General features: G+C 40.4%; 1 protein-coding gene across 5 annotated transcripts; it reads left to right on the forward strand.

Annotated features, from left to right (window-relative positions):
* The first annotated feature begins 1,419 nt into the window (after positions 1 to 1,419).
* LOC108427735 (TLD domain-containing protein 2-like) lies at positions 1,420 to 18,686 on the forward strand. Of its 5 annotated transcripts, none has more exons than XM_017698179.2 (7): positions 1,460 to 1,575; positions 6,767 to 6,857; positions 7,522 to 7,770; positions 9,423 to 9,575; positions 10,359 to 10,454; positions 14,637 to 14,710; positions 16,111 to 18,686. In XM_017698179.2, exons 2-7 carry the CDS (start codon positions 6,774 to 6,776, stop codon positions 16,244 to 16,246), a joined length of 792 nt encoding a protein of 263 aa, XP_017553668.1. In that variant the 5' UTR covers positions 1,460 to 1,575; positions 6,767 to 6,773; the 3' UTR covers positions 16,247 to 18,686. The 5 variants fall into 5 exon arrangements, 3 of the variants coding, with proteins under 3 accessions (XP_017553670.1, XP_017553668.1, XP_017553669.1); XM_017698180.2 differs by lacking the exon at positions 1,460 to 1,575 and adding an exon at positions 6,537 to 6,576; XM_017698181.2 differs by lacking the exon at positions 6,767 to 6,857 and having other exon boundaries at positions 1,420 to 1,575.
* Positions 18,687 to 19,214: the final 528 nt, after the last annotated feature.

Raw genomic sequence — 19,214 nt, forward strand, 5'->3', positions numbered from 1 at the left:
CTATGCTACCACTCCTCGCCATTCATGAACCCCATTCCGCAGCTTCGATAGATTTCCAGCAGGAACAAAGAACCCCGTAGCACCTGAGGGCTCCGTATCAACCAGGCCAGGCTGCAGACGCATTAGCAGCAGTCAATGATGTGCGTGTGAGACTCAGTCAGATGGAAGTTGACGTGCTCTCATATTCTCTGCCTGCAGTGCCAGGCCAGGAGATTTATAAAAGAACACAGGGAACGTTTTGCCCCAGTAAAGAGCAGAACAGCGTGCCACGGTGATATATCTGAGCTTATAACCCGATCACACCAGGAAGACGGCCTACTTCATCAGTACGGGACCCTTAGCTCTGACCCAGTGAGGGGCCGCACAGTTAGTCTGTAGTGCAGTACTGAGCCTTTACTCTGCTGTCAATCACACAGGCTAACAGGCCTCTGCAGATTTGGAGGCCTTCATTCAGAGTGGTTTGGTGTGAAATGGTTGATTGTAGAGACTCTTTCTTTACAGCGGTGATGATTGGAACCGGGGTCACCATGGCTATACATCAAACTTGAAGGAGCTTTTAGAGTCAATGAACTCGTCAGACGTCTGGTTCCTATCACCATTACTGTAAACAAGTCTGACTCTGTCTTTGAATAAAAGAAAACATTTCAAACCAAACCACTCTGAATGACTTTATCGTGTAATTTTGTTTAGTTTAAGTTTAGTTGTTTAATTAGTGTTTTACAAATTCAGTGTTAAAACAAACGTAAAGGGGAATTTCACTATTTTTTTTTTCCGAATTTCTGCATAACTAAATGGTAAGGATGTAAACGGGTGTGAAATGCTCTGCTCTACTGAAATGATCAAGTCAGAATTGTTCATAGTGGTGGAGACAGGAACCACACCTCCATCTCTAAAAGAAAGTAATGCTTATGAATATGCTGCATGAAATATTTAAAAGACATATTTTAAAATCCATTCAGGGTGAACAGTTGCCAAAGAACTTTTTGTCCAAATGTTCCACTATTTTACCATCATTAATATTCTATGTAAAAACTTAGTAGGTTCACTGGTGGTTTTGAACAGTAAATTTCATCAGTGACTGAATTATGCAAAAAATTGATGTACTTGTTACTGGAATGCTGAGCGTTACTGTGCAGACCCTTTGAATAAATTAATGTAAAGAATGTAACATTTAGAATTTAGAACATCTAGAATATGCTTTAAACTGGAGAGCCAGTGAATAAAGCGTCTCTCTGGCGCGCCCTGGCGGCGAGTGTGAGAATGCATGTGTTTTTCTGGCTTTTTGGGACATTTTAATGGTACAGTTTACTTGCAGAAACGCACGCGCGCACAGGCCGCACACGAGCACGCTGAGTACGTGGGACAAGAGGCAGTAAGTGGGAACGTGGGCGTGTCCAAGACCGGGGTTGCCAAAGTTTGGGGGAGGAGGGGTTGTTTTGCTGAGCATGAGATTGTGCACGTATAAAGTGCCTCTCACCTTCTTGCATTTAGACGCTTGTATATTACATTAACGTACCTGAGTAAGGAATACCAGCAGCCTGAAAGATGCTGAAATCTCTGCGTTTCCAGTTGATGGTGAGTGCACTAACGATAGGCTGCCACTTCTAGTTCAGAAGTTCTAAAAACTTTCTTCATGCAATAATGTTTATAATGGCGCGAGCTGTAGGTCAGCCTATGTATGCTTTTTTCAAGCTACGTTGCACTTTCTGCGTTGTGGCAGCTGTTAATGATCAACATTCTCGAGCTTTTCTTGTTATTTAAGCTGTTTTTTGGAGCGTTAATCAATTCATCAAGTCTGTTTGTCTGGGAGCCCATTCAAACCTCAAAGCCTCGAGCTATTGTAATGGAAATGACTCAACATTTGACTTGAGCGTCAAATCATTGTTCGTGGCGACTATTGGACCAGATTAATCGATACTCCACCGTCAGCAGGACCGTTAGGTTTGCTAGTGAGCCAAAAAAACGTGTCGAGTGGTAGAAACAGCAGCTTCGGGCCTCAGTAGAGCGTCCACTGGCCTTTAAAGAAAGGGGGGAAAGAGGGTTCGTCTTTATTATAAATACATACGCTGCTTCTGACCACGTGGCCACCGTTGACGATATTATTTATAATAACAGGCATAATGTGGGGCACTGCTAGGTTGACAGTGGGTCACCACATAAAATATCCACTCAAGCGCAGCTGTGGTCATGCACTGACCGTTGATGAAGGAAGGGCTAAAGGATGGCAACAAATGGGCTACTAAGTGGTGACCCTGCAGAAAACAACATGGCACAGATTAACATTAATTGTATGCTGGTCTGGTGCTGTTTTAGCTGGTACCAGCATCCAGAACACAACATATCGTCACTGCCCAAGGAAGAACAAGTGTCTGTTTTTCTATTTTTGTTTATGTGAGTGTGAAAAGTCGGTGTCAAATGGACCTGAAGGAATGCTCCAAAATTAGTTGGAATAAAATATTTTACCTTAACTTTGATGAAAGTCATTCGCCTCCTGTAAAGTCACTGTTTTGCTGCTGGTCTGTGCTGTTTCTAGCAGGGTTTTCTGATTGTTTCCAGAAAGGTGAAATCTGTTTATGTTGCTCATGTTGACTCTAGCAGCACTTTCACATGCATGCATATTAATCTCCAGGCCAAGCTATGTGTGTGTGTGTGTGTGTGATTCCTTTTCGTGGCCAAATGGATCAATTAAAATGTCACCTGGTGAACTGGTGTGAATGGCCGTGTAGTTGGCACTTGCTTTGCATAAGCTACAAAGCAGCAGCTATCCACCTCCTGCAGTCATCTCAGTGCTCTTCACATGGAAATCAGGCAGATGTGTGTAATGGATGAGATTAAAAGCAGAAAAAAATGACAATAGGACTTGAAATCAAAGTGGATGAGCTGGAGAATGGACGACCAGTTTGTGTTGGTGGTGTGTGGTAATAAGTGTGCGAGAAGCGCTCAGACTGCTAAAAGAGTGACGTCCAAGACGGTTCAGAATAAACAGAGGCCTGAATAAACACAGCAAGTGAACTGCTCAAGGCAGAGGCTGAGCTCCTATTGAGCATGATGGGATTTGCAGCCTGTTGTAGTTCTGTTGTGGACATTAATCAATAGTGACTTTCATTTCTTAGATAGCAGTATTTACTTATTTACCTCTTTATTTACTTTACTCACTCACTCACTTTTAGCTGGCCCACTGAAGCAGAAATACTATAGCTTATGCCAAAACTAAGACTGATCCATAATAAAGCAGATTTTTATAAAATGGTTAGTTCAAGCTTTAAGATCTGACTGGCTAGTTGTAAAATATTCAAGAACCCCATTTTGTGGAGATTGAATACAACAACTTTACTTTCTTATAAACTAGGCTAGCAGATAGCAGGCTAAACAGACTAAAAGATAGCTAATGGGCTAAGCCACTCCTCCATTAACATCCAGTGTTTAAATGTTCACTGAATGTTTCACTGTGAAACTGTGAGAGGAGAAGTAAAAATATGGTACTTGAATGTCTTTTAGATGTGTTTTGTAGATCTGCCTCAAGTAGCATTACACCCAGTAGCACCATTAGCTTGATGAAAACTATAGACAGGAAATCACAATGAGGCGCTAAAAGAAATTAGCATTAACGTTATGGTAGTAGTTATATGTCCAGGATTTCTGCCTCAAACACTGATAGATTATGGTATTTTCATTACTTTTTGACAAAAAAAATAAAATGAAGTAACTGCAGTATTTATTGACCAGTGACTGAAATTTCCCCGTCCTTCCTTGCCAACTGTAGCGTACACTAAACAAGCTTCTCTGTGGAAGAATTGTTTATGGCTATCATTATTATCATTATTATTATTAAATGTAACTTAAATGATTTATTGAAAAAGTGTCATTTTATGTCTTTACCGCTTAATAGCAATATGCTACTTGAAGCCATGCTTTAATGTGACTTTTTTTTTTTCAAAGGTAAAAGGTGTTTAGCCATATGCTAAACTAAAGTGATTTGATCTCTAATAAAACAGGTGTTTAATCCTGAAGTAAATGTATTCTTTGCCATCTTTCATCATTTCAGGTTTAGTGCTACTACTCTTTAATTAACTGACAATATTGGCATAGGTTTAGTTAGCATAAGGCCGCTGTGTGCTAATGCTTTGGATATATTTAGCTTCAACATTCAGCTTCATGTTCAAAGTATCTTCCTTGGTATGAAGAGCAGGTAAACATGTAAAGTAATGATTTGACAGTTTTCTGTTCCATGCTATTGTTGAAAGCACATACTGAAACTCTTTAAGAACTTAAGATGTTTGAGTGCTGACATTTTGACATTATTTGAAATGGTGGGCCTTTTGTCAGTTGTTCCTTCAATTTGGCAGCTTGTGGAAAAAAGTTAGGCATCCTGAACAACAATTGCAGTTTTTATTGAATCTTTTTAAAAAAGAAAAAAAAGATTAGAGATAACAATGCAAACTGCATTCACAGGACTACTGTGTCCCAGTTCCTCTCTGTAACAGTGTAGGCTGAGGGTCTGCAGAACGAGGAAGACGAGGGAAGTTTTCTGGCAGCTGCTCAACTGGATGTGTCAGTGCGCAAGTCCTGCCAACACAGGCATATTGAATCCCCGAATAAGCAGCACGCCTGGCTCGCTGATACATCACTGACAGCGTGGCTTAGTTCCACTGTCAATCTGTCCCCATCCCTCCATCCCTCTGTTTCTCAGCCTCCATCTGCGTTCCCACTGCTTTCTCTTAGCTGGCCACGGCAGCATCACTGCTGGAGACTCTTATTAGAGCATGAAATATTTGTCCTGACCGGGACCCTGCTATTCACGTCAGGTCTGCTTGGGTCTAGACATAATTTCTCACATATTTGTCTCAGGACAGATTCAGATTTCATGCTCATGCTCCCACATGAAGTCACCTCAGACTTGCAAAGCGGCTTGGTCTGCATTTATTCCTTTACCTAATTTTTATAACTAAACCTGGTAGTAATTAGGCAATGGATGCTGTTGTCAATACACAGTACCTTTTACCCCTTAAATCCAAAGTGGATCATTTAGTTATTCATTGTAGTGCTTATTAGTCAGTGTCTATTATGAATTATTCATTATCTGCTATGGAACTAATATGTGAGGTCTGTAGGTGTGAGTGAGAGGAACTGAACTGTGGACCCATATACACTGCTCAAAAAAATAAAAGGGAACACTCTTATAACACATCCTAGATCTGAATGAATGAAATATTCTCATTGAATACTTTGTTCTGTACAAAGCTGAATGTGCTGACAACAAAATCACACAAAAATCATCACTGGAAATCAAATTTATTAACCAATGGAGGCCTGGATTTGGAGTCACACACACAATTAAAGTGGAAAAACACACTACAGGCTGATCCAACTTTGATGTAATGTCCTTAAAAGAAGTCAAAATGAGGCTCAGTATTGTGTGTGGCCTCCACGTGCCTGTATGACCTCCCTACAACGCCTGGGCATGCTCCTGATGAGGTGGCGGATGGTCTCCTGAGGGATCTCCTCCCAGACCTGGACTAAAGCATCCGCCAACTCCTGGGCAGTCTGTGGTGCAACGTGGCGTTGGTGGATGGAGCGAGACATGATGTCCCAGATGTGCTCAATCGGATTCAGGTCTGGGAAACGGGCGGGCCAGTCCATAGCTTCAATGCCTTCATTTTGCAGGAACTGCTGACACACTCCAGCCACATGAGGTCTAGCATTGTCTTGCATTAGGAGGAACCCAGGGCCAAACGCACCAGCATATGGTCTCACAAGGGGTCTGAAGGTCTCGTCTCAGTACCTAATGGCAGTCAGGCTACCTCTGACGAGCACATGGAGCTCAATCCTGGTGTTCTCTGGCAAATGCCAACCGTCAGGCCCTCATACCATCCTCATGGAGTCGGTATCCAACCATTTGTGCAGACACATACACATTTGTGGCCTGCTGGAGGTCATTTTGCAGGGCTCTGACAGTGCTCCTCCTGTTCCTCCTTGCACAAAGGCGGAGGTAGCGGTCCTGCTGCTGGGTTGTTGCCCTCCTACGGCCTCTTCCTGGTGTACTGGCCTGTCTCCTGGTAGTGCCTCCAGTCTCTGGACACTACACTGACAGACACAGCAAACCTTCTTGCCACAGCTCGCATTCATGTGGCATCCTGGATGAGCTGCACTACCTGAGCCACTTGTGTGGGTTGTAGAGTCCGTCTCATGCTACCACGAGTGTGAAAGCACCACCAACATTCAAAAGTGACCAAAACATCAGCCAGAAAGCAGAAAGGTACTGAGAAGTGGTCTGTGGTGCCCACCTGCAGAACCACTCCTTTATTGAGTGTGTCTTGCTAATTGCCAATAATTTCCACCTGTTTTCTATTCCATTTGCATAACAGCATGTGAAATTGATTGTGAGTCAGTGTTGCTTCCTAAGTGGACAGTTTGATTTCACAGTTTGATTTACTTGGAGTTATATTGTGTTGTTTAAGTGTTCCCTTTATTTTTTTGAGCAGTGTATATAGGTTAGAAAGTGCTGCCATTAAAAATGAGGAATTCTGTTTGGTCTATGGATATGGATGTTCACCAGTAAGCGCAAAGTAAGTCTAGGTAAGTCCAAACAAAACTTCATAGTAGTGCTGCTGTTTTTTGTTCATTTTGCACCTTTTGCTAAAATCTGTAGAAAAGCCATTTACGCGCAATTCCTTGAGGATGCACAAAAACAATGTGTTTTGTACAGGGCCAGAGTGCAGTAGCCATTAGTTCAGCCAGTGTAAAAGCTCTTCTGTCCATCTCCCAGGTGATGGATGCGTGACAAAAAGAAAGGCACAGAGGAACCCTACTGCTGTCTGCCCAACAACACAGCCGATATAAGGCTAAAAATAAGTAAGGTAAATAAAAAGTATGGGCAGAAGGCTTTTAAAACCTGTCACTTTCAGTGTTACACCCTCCTTACAAAGAGAGAGAGAAGGGGGAAAAAGTTTCTTCCTCACTTTTTTTTCCCTCTGGAGCAAAGCTCATGAAAGAGAGGGAGAAAGTCAACACACATACTCACAAATTTACATTACTTATTTATTTTTACTATTTTATTTAGTAATAATTTGTACACAATAGACTTGACAAGATATTTTTAGAAGTTTTTAACTTGTGATTGATTAATGTACTGGATTTTTCAACACTGTTGATGGTTCTTTAGTAAAGAAAATGGCTCTAACACTCGGAGAACCCTCTGCATGATCGTGAAATTCTTAAGACTGATGCAGAATGTGCTGTTGATCAGTCTATATAGAACCTTTTGGAAAATGGTTCTGTATAGCACCCAGAAGGGTTCTTCTACTGTTACAGTGTCAAGCTAAATACTTAGTAAACATATGAAGGTGCAAAAGACCAACATATTAGAACCCATATATTATTTAAACCTTCAGTTCCAATCTTTTAAACCAGTACTCATGTACTTTATCTGTGAGGGACATGAACAGCTTAAATTGGCCTCTCAGGTGCTCTTGGATATCTGTCTCACATGAAACCCTACATCTCCTCTGTTTCCTCCTACAGGTCAGAAAAAACAAGTCTTCCCAAACTTGGTATGAAGGAAGTGTTGAAGATGAGGAGGAGGAAGAGAAGGAAGAAGATGAAGACTTCCATGTGGTGGAGGTTGAGGATGAGCAAGTGGATAGACAGAGCCTGGACAGTGCTTGGGAGGTCTCATCTACGCTGGGACTGGAGGAGATCAACGTGAATCTGTTGTGTGATCTGAACCTCTCAGAGCCAAGCAAACTGCTTAGCCTCAGTCAGATACAGCAGGTAAGCATATGAGGACCTCTAACATTATGTGCATTTCCAAAGCAGGAACCCTTTCAGGAACCAAGAACTTTCTTGGTAATGCAATGTAATGTTTTCAGTTTTCACCAAAGGAACTATGGTAGATTTAAGCTCCTGGGCTTTAGTTCCAGGAACCCTTTTACTGCCACATTGAACGCTGCTGATTGGTCAAATGCAAGCTTTACATCCACCATTTTTAAAACCCTGAAGGAGAAAGTTTTGGATACTAACAGGGCAAGCCAGAATGGACAAATCCACAAAATGTGGACTGACCAACACATACAAGTCTTGCTCAGCATATGTGAACTCCTTCATGAACTATGTGGATATTTTCAGACTTTCTTAGTTTCCCAGAAGGTTACAGAACCTTGGTGCAAATATGCCTACGTTTCAGGAGCTTTAGTTCCTGAGAAGGTTCTGGAACCTCTGAAAAAATGCTCCTGTATTTCCAGAACTCTTTAGTTCCCCAAAAGGTTCTAAAATTTTGGTAGAAATGTACTTAAAGTTGAGCTTTTTTAGTTCTTCAGAAGGATATGGAAACCCATGGAAGTATGCCTATAGTTCTGGAACTTTCTAGTTCCTTGAAAGGTTCCAGTTGCACAGTGGAGATGTTCTGGTACTTCCAGTACTCCTTAGTTCCAAAACCTTTGTGGAATTGTGTCTTTTCTGGATCTTATTAGTTCCTTAGAAGGTTTGAGAACCCTGGAGAGGTGTGCTTGTAGTTGTGGAATTTTTTAATTCCTTAAAAGTTTGTGGAACTCTAGATCCTACAAGCATACCCCTCTAAAGTTCCTTGAAAGGTTCCAGAACTTTGGTGGCATCTTTTGAGGAACATGCTGCAGATTGCTTTTCTACACTGAAAAGTGAAATAAAAGCCAAATCTAAAACATTTGTTTCCAGGAAAATTTTGCATTTTTTTTTTTTTTTTAGAAACTCTAAACAAAGGGTCCACAACTCCAGACCTACGCTCTCAGAAAAAAGGATACAAAACTGTCACTGGGGCAGTATCCATCTTTTCAGTGGGGTGGTACCCCTAAGGGTACATATCAGTACCTTTTAGACAGGGAATATAATTGTACCATAATCCATAAATAAATTTTCTGAGCTGTATTGACTCCACATACTCCGTCTTGTCTCCAGGCTTTTTATTTTACTGTTCTGTTTTAAAACATTAGGATATGAAAAGGTACAAATACATGCTTTTCACCTAAAAAAAAAAAAAACTTAAAATGCACTATTGAACCTTAAAATCACTGTTGTACCTTTTTGAGGGAACATTTACATTGTTTCTAAATGCACTTGCACAAAACCATTATTTCTAACAAATGAAGGGCCAGTGTCCAGCAAAATAAGGTTTTTCCTATACCAACACAGCTACTGAGCCTGGCAGTTAACAGATACGTGTGAATCGGTGTGTCTGAGTAGTAAGTTGCCAAACTTAGCATCCTCTAGTACCGGAGTTGTGCACTTCTGCTTTAGATCGAGTGATTTTTAAAATTCATCATCTTTTCTTAATCACTCAGAAAAGAATGTGAGGTATTGTAAACGGTCTGGTTTGGCACTCAGAAATAAACAGATGTGAATTGTATGAATTTTTTTTTTCTTTCTTTCTTTTTTTTTTTTCCCTTTTTCAGCTCTCTCAGCACTTCCCCGACATGCTGAGCATCTGCAATTGGATGCTGATCTATCAAACACAAACCCACGGCAGCAGCCTCAGCACGCTGTACAGGATGACCGAACAGCTGGACCACTGCATGGTTCTGATGATCCAAGACACCTTTGGCCAGGTATGCCTGCTGACCGAAACAATGTGTTCTTTAATGATCTGTTCATTTAGCAGTCAGGGTATGCTGAGTATAACTGGTTATTCAAACATTACATGGTACACAGACTTTTGGAAAAGTAATCATCTCAGAGGGAGCAGGAAAGTGCTTGAAAGCAGCTTTTAAAATGAGCAAGGCCAGCAGCAGAGTGCAGTCATAATATCTATTGGTCTGCACTTTCTTTCAAGGTAACACGGGGAAACACAGCAGACAAAACACTAACAAGACTCACAAAGACAGATAAGAATGGGAGTGGCTCCACGTGGGATGCATGCAGACCCTCACTGCTGGCTCAAAAAGGAATTCCACCAATTTACTTTTTTAATTCATGCATAATGAAATGGTTTAGTCATTCACAGTGGTCTGGCGTGAAATGCTCCACGCACCACTTTAAAGAATTCAAACCATTTCACACCAAACCTCACTGAATCACTCTGTTTACATCTCAACCACTGAATTATGCAAAGAAATGAAAAATCAGTGGGGGGAAAAACAACCTGTAATGAGGCACAGGTGTAGGAGATAAGCAGACCGAGCCAGAGCAGAAGGGGACCGATCAGAGGAGCCATTGAGACTTGATGATATTAACATTCATAAGATAAGATAAACTTCTTTTGTTCCCTAAAGGAATATTAAATTGCCTTTGTTGTTGAAATTTATATGCACAAAAAGTCCAGGTCTGACATTGTTGAATAAAAATTAGCATATGTTTGAAGTAAATTAACATGTTCATCTTGACCTTTGCAGGTATTTGGCGCCGTATGCTCCGCCCCTCTTAGAGTGAGCTCCCACTACTACGGCACAGGACAAACCTTTCTGTTCTCCTTTTCCCCACATCTACAGGTCAGTAAAATCTCTCTCTATCTCGCTCCCCCTCTTTATCTCTATCTCTCATACACACTCTCTTTTTCTTTCTGTCTGTTTCTGTCCTCCCTCCTCTTTTCTCCTCCTCTCTCTGTTTGTCCTCTCCCTTTAACTCTGCCTTCTCATTCTGTCCCTCTCTCTCTCCTTTTCTTCAAGATTCTTCTATCTTTTATTCCTCTCATTTATTCTCCCAATGTTTCTCTTCCTGTCTCCCTCCTCATTTTCTATCTTTATTTTCACCTTCTCCCTCCATCCTTCCCTCCTCCTTTTCTCTTTCATTCTCTCTTTTTCACTTTTTCTTCAGTTCAGATGGCCTTATAGGCAATTATGCCACAGTCTTGATTTTCAAAATAATGTGTATGTATACGCAGATCAGGCATAACATTATGAGCACCTCCTTGTTTCAACACTCATTGTCCATTTTATTAGCTCCACTTAATACAACCCCAATTCCAATGAAGTTGGGACGTTGTGTAAAATATAAATAAAAAAGAATATGATGATTTGCCAATCCTTTTCAACCTATATCCAATTGAATACACTCCAAAGACAAGATGTTTAATGTACAAATGGATAAACTTTATTGTTTTTTGCAAATATTCACTCATTTTGAATTTGATGCCTGCAACACGTTCCAAAGAAGTTGGGACAGGGGCATGTTTACCACTGTGTTGCATCACCTTTCCTTTTAACAACACTCAATAAGCGTTTGGGAACTTGGGACAGTAATTGTTGAAGCTTTGTAGGTGGAATTCTTTCCCATTCTTGCTTGATGTACAACTTCAGTTGCTCAACAGTCCGGGGTCTCCGTTGTCATATTTTGTGCTTCATAATGCACCACACATTTTCAATGGGAGACAGGTCTGGACTGCAGGCAGGTCAGTCTAGTACCCGCACTCTTTTACTACGAAGCCACGCTGTTGTAACACGTGCAGAATGTGGCTTGGCATTGTCTTGCTGAAATAAGCAGGACGTCCCTGAAAAAGACGTTGCTTGGATGGCAGCATATGTTGCTCCAACACCTGTATGTACCTTTCAGCATTAATGGTGCCTTCACAGATGTGCAAGTTACCCATGCCATGGGCACTAACACACCCCCACACCATCAGAGATGCTGGCTTTTGAACTTTGCACTGATAACAATCCGGACAGTCCTTTTCCTCTTTGGCCCGGAAGACACGACGTCCATGATTTCCAAAAACAATTTGAAACATGGCCTCGTCAGACTACAGGACACTTTTCCACTTTGCATCAGTCCATCTCAGATGAGCTCGGGCCCAGAGAAGCTGGCGGCGTTTCTGGGTGTTGTTGATATATGGCTTTCACTTTGCATGGCAGAGTTTTAACTTGCACTTGTAGATGGAGCGACGAACTGTGTTCACTGACAGTGGTTTTCTGAAGTGTTCCTGAGCTCATGTGGTAATATACGTTACAGAATGATGTTGGTTTTTAATGCAGTGCTGCCTGAGGGATCTGCCTTGCTGCTTACTTGCAGAGATTTCTCCAGATTCTCTGAATCTTTTGATGATATTATGGACTGTAGATGATGAAATCCCTAAATTCCTTGCAATTGCACGTTGAGAAACGTTGTTCTTAAACTGTTGGACTATTTGCTCACGCAGTTGTTCACAAATTGGTGAACCTCGCCCCATCCTTGCTTGTGAACAACTGAGCCTCTCAAGGATGCTCCCTTTATACCTAATCATGACGGTCACCTGTTTCCAATTAACCTGTTCACCTATGGAATGTTCCAAAGAGGTGTTTTTTGAGCATTCCTCAACTTTCCCAGTCTTTTGTTGTGCCTATCCCAACTTCTTTGGAATGTATTGCAGGCATCAAATTCAAAATGAGTGAATATTTGCAAAAAACAATCAAGTTTATCCATTTGAACATTAAATATCTTGTCATTGTAGTGTATTCAATTGAATATAGGTTGAAAAGGATTTGCAAATCATTGTATTCTGTTTTCATTTATGTTTTACAAAACGTCCCAAATTCATTGAAATTGGGATTGTATATACAGTATTTCACAAAGGTGAGCACACCCCTCACATTTCTGTAAATATTTTGTTATATCTTTTATGAGACAACACCATAGAAATTTATAGATTTACTGTCCTCTGAAAATAACTCAACACACAGCTATTAATGTCTAAATAGCTGCTAACACAAGTGAGTACATCTCACAGTGAACATGCCCAAATTGTGCCCAATTGTGTAATTGTCCCTCCCTGGTGTCATGTGACTCGTTAGTTACAAGGTTCCAGGTGTGAATGGGTAGTAGGGCTGTTATATTTGGTATTTTGGGTACAGTTCTCTTATACTGGCCATGGGATATGCTGACACACAAGAAAACCTGCAAACAGTTTGCTAAAGACAAGTGGTCCAAGAACATGATTACTGGAACCATGTCCTGTGGTCTGCCGAGACCAAGATAATCTTGTTTGGCTCAGATGGTGTTCAGCATATGTGGTGGTGGTAAGGAGCACCAAGACAACTGTCTCTTGCCTACAGTCAAGTATGGTGGTGGTTGCATCATGGTCTGGATCTGTGTGAGCTGCCAGCACTGGGGAGCTGCGGTTCATTGAGGGAAACATGAATTCCACCGTGTACTGTGATATTCTGAAGTAGCGCATGAACCCCTCCCTTCAGAAAGTGTGCAACATGGTAGTTTTCCAACACAATAATGACCCCAAACTCACCTCCAAGATGACAACTACCTTGCTCGAGGTAAAGGCCAAGTATGTCTCCAGATCTAAACCCAATTGAGCACCTGTGGGGCATCCTCAAGTGGAAGGAGGAGGAGCAGCGCAGGGTGTCTAACATCCACCATCTCCGTGATGTCAGGATTTCAGTAGCAGTCTTTGCAGCTTTGGTGAATTCCATGCTCAAGAGGGTTAAGGCATTGCTAGAGAATGGTGGTCACACAAAATATTGAAACTTTGAGCACAATTTGGGCATGTTCACTGTGAGGTGTACTCACTTGTGTTAGCAGCTATTTAGACATTAATAGGTGTGTTGAGTTGTTTTCAGAGAACAGTAAATCTATAGTGTTGTCCCATAAATAGATATAATAAAATATTTACAGACATGTGAGCAGTGTACTCACTTTTGTGATATACTGTAGGTGCAGTTTGTAGTTCTACAGTTACAGACTGTGGTCCATCTGTTTCTCTGTATACTTTATCTCCCTTTTATCCTGTTCTTCAGTGGTCAGGACCTCCCATGGACCTTCACAGAGCAGGTACTATTTGGGTGGTGGATCATTCTCAGTACTGCAGTAACAGTGATGTGGTGGTGTGTTAGTGTGTGTTGTGCTGGTCTGAGTGGATCAGACACATCCGTGCTACTGAAGTTTTTAAACACCCCAGTGTCGCTGCTGGACTGAGAATAGTCCACCAACCAAAAATATCCAGCCAAAACCGTCCTGCGGTCAGCGTCCTGTGACCACTGATGAAGGACTAGAGGATGACCAACACAAACTATGCAGCAGCAGATGAGCTATCGTCTCTGACTTTACAGCGACAAGGTATGAGTGTCTAATAGAGTGGACACTGAGTGGACATGGTGTTTAAAACTCCAGCAGCACTGCTGTGTCTGATCCACTCAGACCAGCGCAACACACACTAACACACCACCACTACATCATTGTTACTGCACAGCTGTGAATGATCCATCACCCAAATAGTACCTCCTCTGTGAGGGTCTATGGATGGGGTTCTGACCGCTGAAGAACAGGGTAAAAGGGGGCTAATGAGGTATGCAGAGAAACAGACAGGCAGGACTACAGTCTGTAATTGTAGAAATACAGAGTGCACCGATATAGTAAGCGGAGCTGACAAAACGGACAGTGAGAATAGAAACAAGGAGGTGGTCATAATGTTATGCCTGATCGGTGTGTATATTTTGTGTATATATTATTTGTTAGCTTTTATATTAGTGTTTTTCTACACAAACACTGCCCAGATAAACAGCTTTTAAAATCTAATTTGCGGTAGATTTGATCCTTCTCTTTGGGCCACTCTGCACATCTTTCTGTTTTGATTCAGCTCATTAACTAACTAGCAAGCTCCTCATGTGCAGGGATTACAGTAAGAGGTATTTTAATGTTTTGGCTGGAAAAATCACAACCTGTTCATTTTTTTTTTTTTCTCCCCCCAGGTTTACAAATGGACAGGTGACAACTCGTACTTCATTAAAGGAAGCGTGGATTCCTTGCTTTTCGGCGGAGGAAGGTATTATAAAATAATCACACACCAATAAATAAACTGCTGTACATACATTTTGTATTTATGATAATTAGAGCTGAAAGTGCATTAATGTTGTGATTCAATTTCATAGATTTTGTAATGTTGATTGATTATAAAGTACAGTTGTGTGCGGCGCAAAGTTTTGACATTTGAATTCTTCGACGTGTAAATCATACAGTCGTCAGTTTATTTGCTGAATTTAACAAACGGTGGAGAACATTAACATAAAATATAGACTGTGCAAAAGTTACGGCACATTTTATATGTTGTGCTTTCCGATATGATAAACTTAGCAAATATACATTATGTAGGAAGATTTGTCGAATGATGCCACAGTTACATTCCCTGTAGATGACACAGTATTTATTTTCACATGTTGTTAGAAAATGTAATTTGACCAGTGTTCAAACTTTTGAATTGTATTGTATGGACATTTTTAGCATTTATTTCCCAAAATAAAAATGTTCAGGCATTTTTGAAATGTGTAGTGTTTGTAGTGTAAATGGTTTCTCCAGTTATATTTTAATTATACAAAAGCTTGGGTGCCCACTGGTCCGATAATGTTGTTTATTTCCTAAATAAGAATAAGTCTCAGGTCCTCTACAGAGAACACACTTCTGCCCATTCGAAAGCACAATCACTGTTTATTTGCTGAATCTTATATTGGTGGTGGGAGGGGTAGTGGGGTGAAGAAGGGGAAGAGGTGGGCTATGTAAAAGCTATGGCAGACTTTATATTATGTTTCAATTTTGTTCATTATGTTAACTCTGCTAATAAATTTATCCAAAAACATTAGCAGACAAATGTCATATTTAAGTGTATCCACTATAGAGGACATAACTAATTATGATTAACTTATTTTTACTTTAACAGTATATAACATGGCTACACCTCTTCATACTTTTGCATATGACTGCATAATTCCATGAGATTCCAAAATAATCTGAATCATGAGATTTGAGATTTCATACTCACTTTAAAAAGATGGTTCAAGGGTTCTTAGTAAATAAAATAGGTGAACACTCAAAGAACCCTTTGCATGGTGGAATGGTTCAGATTGATGTAAAATGTACCATAGATGGTTCTATATAGAGCATTTTCAAAAAGACTCTATAGCACCAAAAAAAGAGATCGTAACTAGAGCAGAACTGTTTTTGGTGCTATGTAGAACCATATATGGCACGTTCTCCATCAATTTGAAGAACTCTTTCATGCAAATACCCCTTTGTTTAGCAAAGCTTTATTTAAGTGTTGGTTTTATTTATTTTAATATCCATCTTTTTAAGAGTGTAAAGAATCAGTTGAATCAAAGAGGTCAGAAAAACTTAAAACTGGTCCCACGTTGGACTACTAATCATTCTTGTCCTGTTCCACCTTCTTTTCAGGGGCAGGTTTGGACTGTGGCTGAACAGCGACCTGATCCGGGGTCGAAGTCAGAAGTGCGACACATTTTATAACGACATTTTGTCCACCAAAGAAGATTTCCTGATTAATGAAATAGAAGTGTGGGCCCTTGTCTGACTGAACGCCTCCAGAGGCTTTGTTCTATTCTTATCTGAGGAAGATCAGACACGCGTCACCCCAGCTGGGGCGGTGTGAACAAAAACGGCAGCGTGAACCGTCACAGATGGTGCCGGTGCCGGTGCCGGTGCCGGCAAGCAAGGGCTCACAGCGATGACAAGGGAAAGCTTTTCCAATATGAAAATGGTGCCTGTTACTTCATGTGCACTAACTTGGATTGAAACCCTAACTTGGATTTTTGTGGCAATACTGCCACCCAGAGGCCAACATCTGGAATGTATGGAAAAGAAGAGTTTGGAGAATTACCGTCTGGCACCACTAGAGAGTGCTAGGAGCAAAGAAAAATGAGTTTGGCATGGATTTGACATGAAGGGCCAGATTACCAGTCCAGGATTAATGGTAATGAGGTTGCGCAGTAATGGGTGAAATATATCACATAGTAAAATCACTGGCATTACCACCATGTCCAAGAATATACTCTTAAAAAAATCTTCAGGGGTTCTTTAGTAAAGAGAGTGGTTGTTTTATAGAACCATGAACACTCCCTGCATCCTTTGCATGATTTAAAGTGATCCTTGTATCATGAAATGGTTCTTCTGATTGACCGAGAATGTGCTGTAGATGGTTCTGTATAAAGAAAATAGTAACTTAGTATATTAAAATAATGACTTACTGTGTTAGTATATCAAAATAGCTGTCTTAAAATATTAATGAAATGATTGTAATGATGACATTACTATTCTGAGAAATTGGGAAATGTAGTATATCAAAATAATTTGGTCAAGGGTTCTTTGAGTGTTCATGGTTTTATGTGGAACCATTTTCTTCATTAAGGGATCCTTGGAGAACCCGTGTGTAGGATTACGTCCATAAATCTAGCCAAAGGTGAGGCACCCATTACCTCTAAACACAAACGACTGCAATTAATCCTTAAATAATTTCCGACATATTTTTATACATTGGAGTTTAGCACATTTTTATTACATTTAATAAAAATGTGAATGGGTTTGATTCTGATTGGCTGACGTGTATTGTGCCTTATTCACAAAGCATTCCAGGCTGAAAAACGAGTGTCTGACACTTTATTTTGAGTGATCCTTACAGTTAAAACAAACACTCAACAGACTCTCAGTAACATGTCAAAACATGAGTTAGCATTAGGTTTTGGGTTTGGGGTTAGGATTGGGGCCAGGTTTAGGAAGATGCATTAAGTAGATGCATCAACAGAACATCAAGATATTTACTTCATTGTATTCAGGTTCTTCACTGCTACTACTTCACTGATGTTGCTGATGTGCTACTTATACTCTGTGAAGAGTTTAATTATCTACAAAGGATCACTCTAAATAAAGTGTTGCCACAACTTCTTATAACTTCAGCAAGAATGGGTGGGGTTTTTTTCTGCCATTTTGAAAAACTTATTCAAAACTTAAGTGGTACATTTTAAAACTACAGTTTTACGTACTACGTTGAAGTGCTTTCTTTCAGATGCATATGGAAAATGTGGTTGTTCTTTTTTCCCCCCATGATATGGGCCCTTTAATGTAAGGAAAATACAAGATTTTCAATCTAAAAAAAAAAAAAGAAAAAGTAATGGCACCCGTTACTTTTAACTTGGCTTGTATGTTCAAGTAAGACCTTTTCCGACAGTCATAAATCCTGACTGGTCTGCACTACTGATGCACTGTCAATAGCATACAAACCTGTACTATAATGGAAAATCCAATGCGTCGCACCACAGCGCACTGTACTGCGGCTCGGAAAATGATGTTGCCAAGGGAACAGCACAGCAGCCGCTGCAATTTATATGCAGTTAAGTCAGTCTTTCCATGCTGACGGTGAACGCGATGATGGGACGGAGAGGAAGATCACAGTGATTCGGAAGGATTTGATCAAAGTCCCCTTTTTTTTTTTTTTTCTTTTTTTTTTTTTTTACCTTTTGTGTGCAGCAGATGGCCTACATGACAGATGGAATGGAGCTTCTGTTGCTGTCTGCCAGTTATAGTGCACACCAGCGCTTTGAGTCATTTATAGCAATTATACGATCGTTATGATGTGTACATACAGATGTTCAAAAGCTCTGTGCTCACGTTTCCTCCTCTCTTCTCTGTCTGTGTCTCTGAAGTGTTAAAACGACGAAATTTTGTTCCTGAGCAATCGTGTGTGAGTTGATGGCTGATGTGATTGTCCTGACTTGTGGAATGAATGTCCAGTTATATAAAATGGCACTGTGGTAAAGGTGTAGCTGTTTAATTTGCAGTGTTTGTGTTATATTTGGACTCTTTATCAGTAATAGAGCAATTACAATGCAGTGTTATTAATAGTAGAAACTGAGTTTAGGTGTGTTGTCATGGTTTGTTGCTGATTTGAAACTGATCTAAAAGCTGAATTCTATGGTGATCTTGTTGTAATCAATAAAACTGTTCTGATGCAAATTGAATCCCTGGATGAACAGATTTCAACATGTTTATGCAAAACTGACCAGGTCAGCGAATTATTTTGGAAAAAAGTGAGAAATAAAACAAAAAATTCAAATTCTCTGTAGATTTGAGCTTAAATCAATCAAAGGCCTGCGCAGTTAACTGTCAGTCATTACCCTGGTATTAGCCTTAGTGATACTGATATTACAGAAGCTTGAATATGCAAATGAACCCTCCAGCCAATCACAGTTCTATTGTGTGTGTTGTGAGCATTTTGACCAGTTACAGAGGTTCTTTGGGTTTCAAATATGTTTATAATTGTGACTGTCACTCTTTTTGCTTACTCCTTTCTTTGTTTTTCAAGTATCTCATTACGTCTTGTGCAAAAAAAAAAGAAAATAATAAAAGGTCACAGTGTGACTTTTCCCCCAAAACATTGTTCAGGCCTATGAAAGAGATTGTTAAAGCAAAAGAGAGTGAAACAAGGAGGAAAAATGAAAATAATAGAGGGGGAGATTTGGTGAAAGAAAAAGGTAGTTAGAGAAAGA

The sequence above is a fragment of the Pygocentrus nattereri genome, chromosome 9 (assembly GCF_015220715.1).
Source record: "Pygocentrus nattereri isolate fPygNat1 chromosome 9, fPygNat1.pri, whole genome shotgun sequence".
Classification (NCBI taxonomy): domain Eukaryota; kingdom Metazoa; phylum Chordata; class Actinopteri; order Characiformes; family Serrasalmidae; genus Pygocentrus; species Pygocentrus nattereri.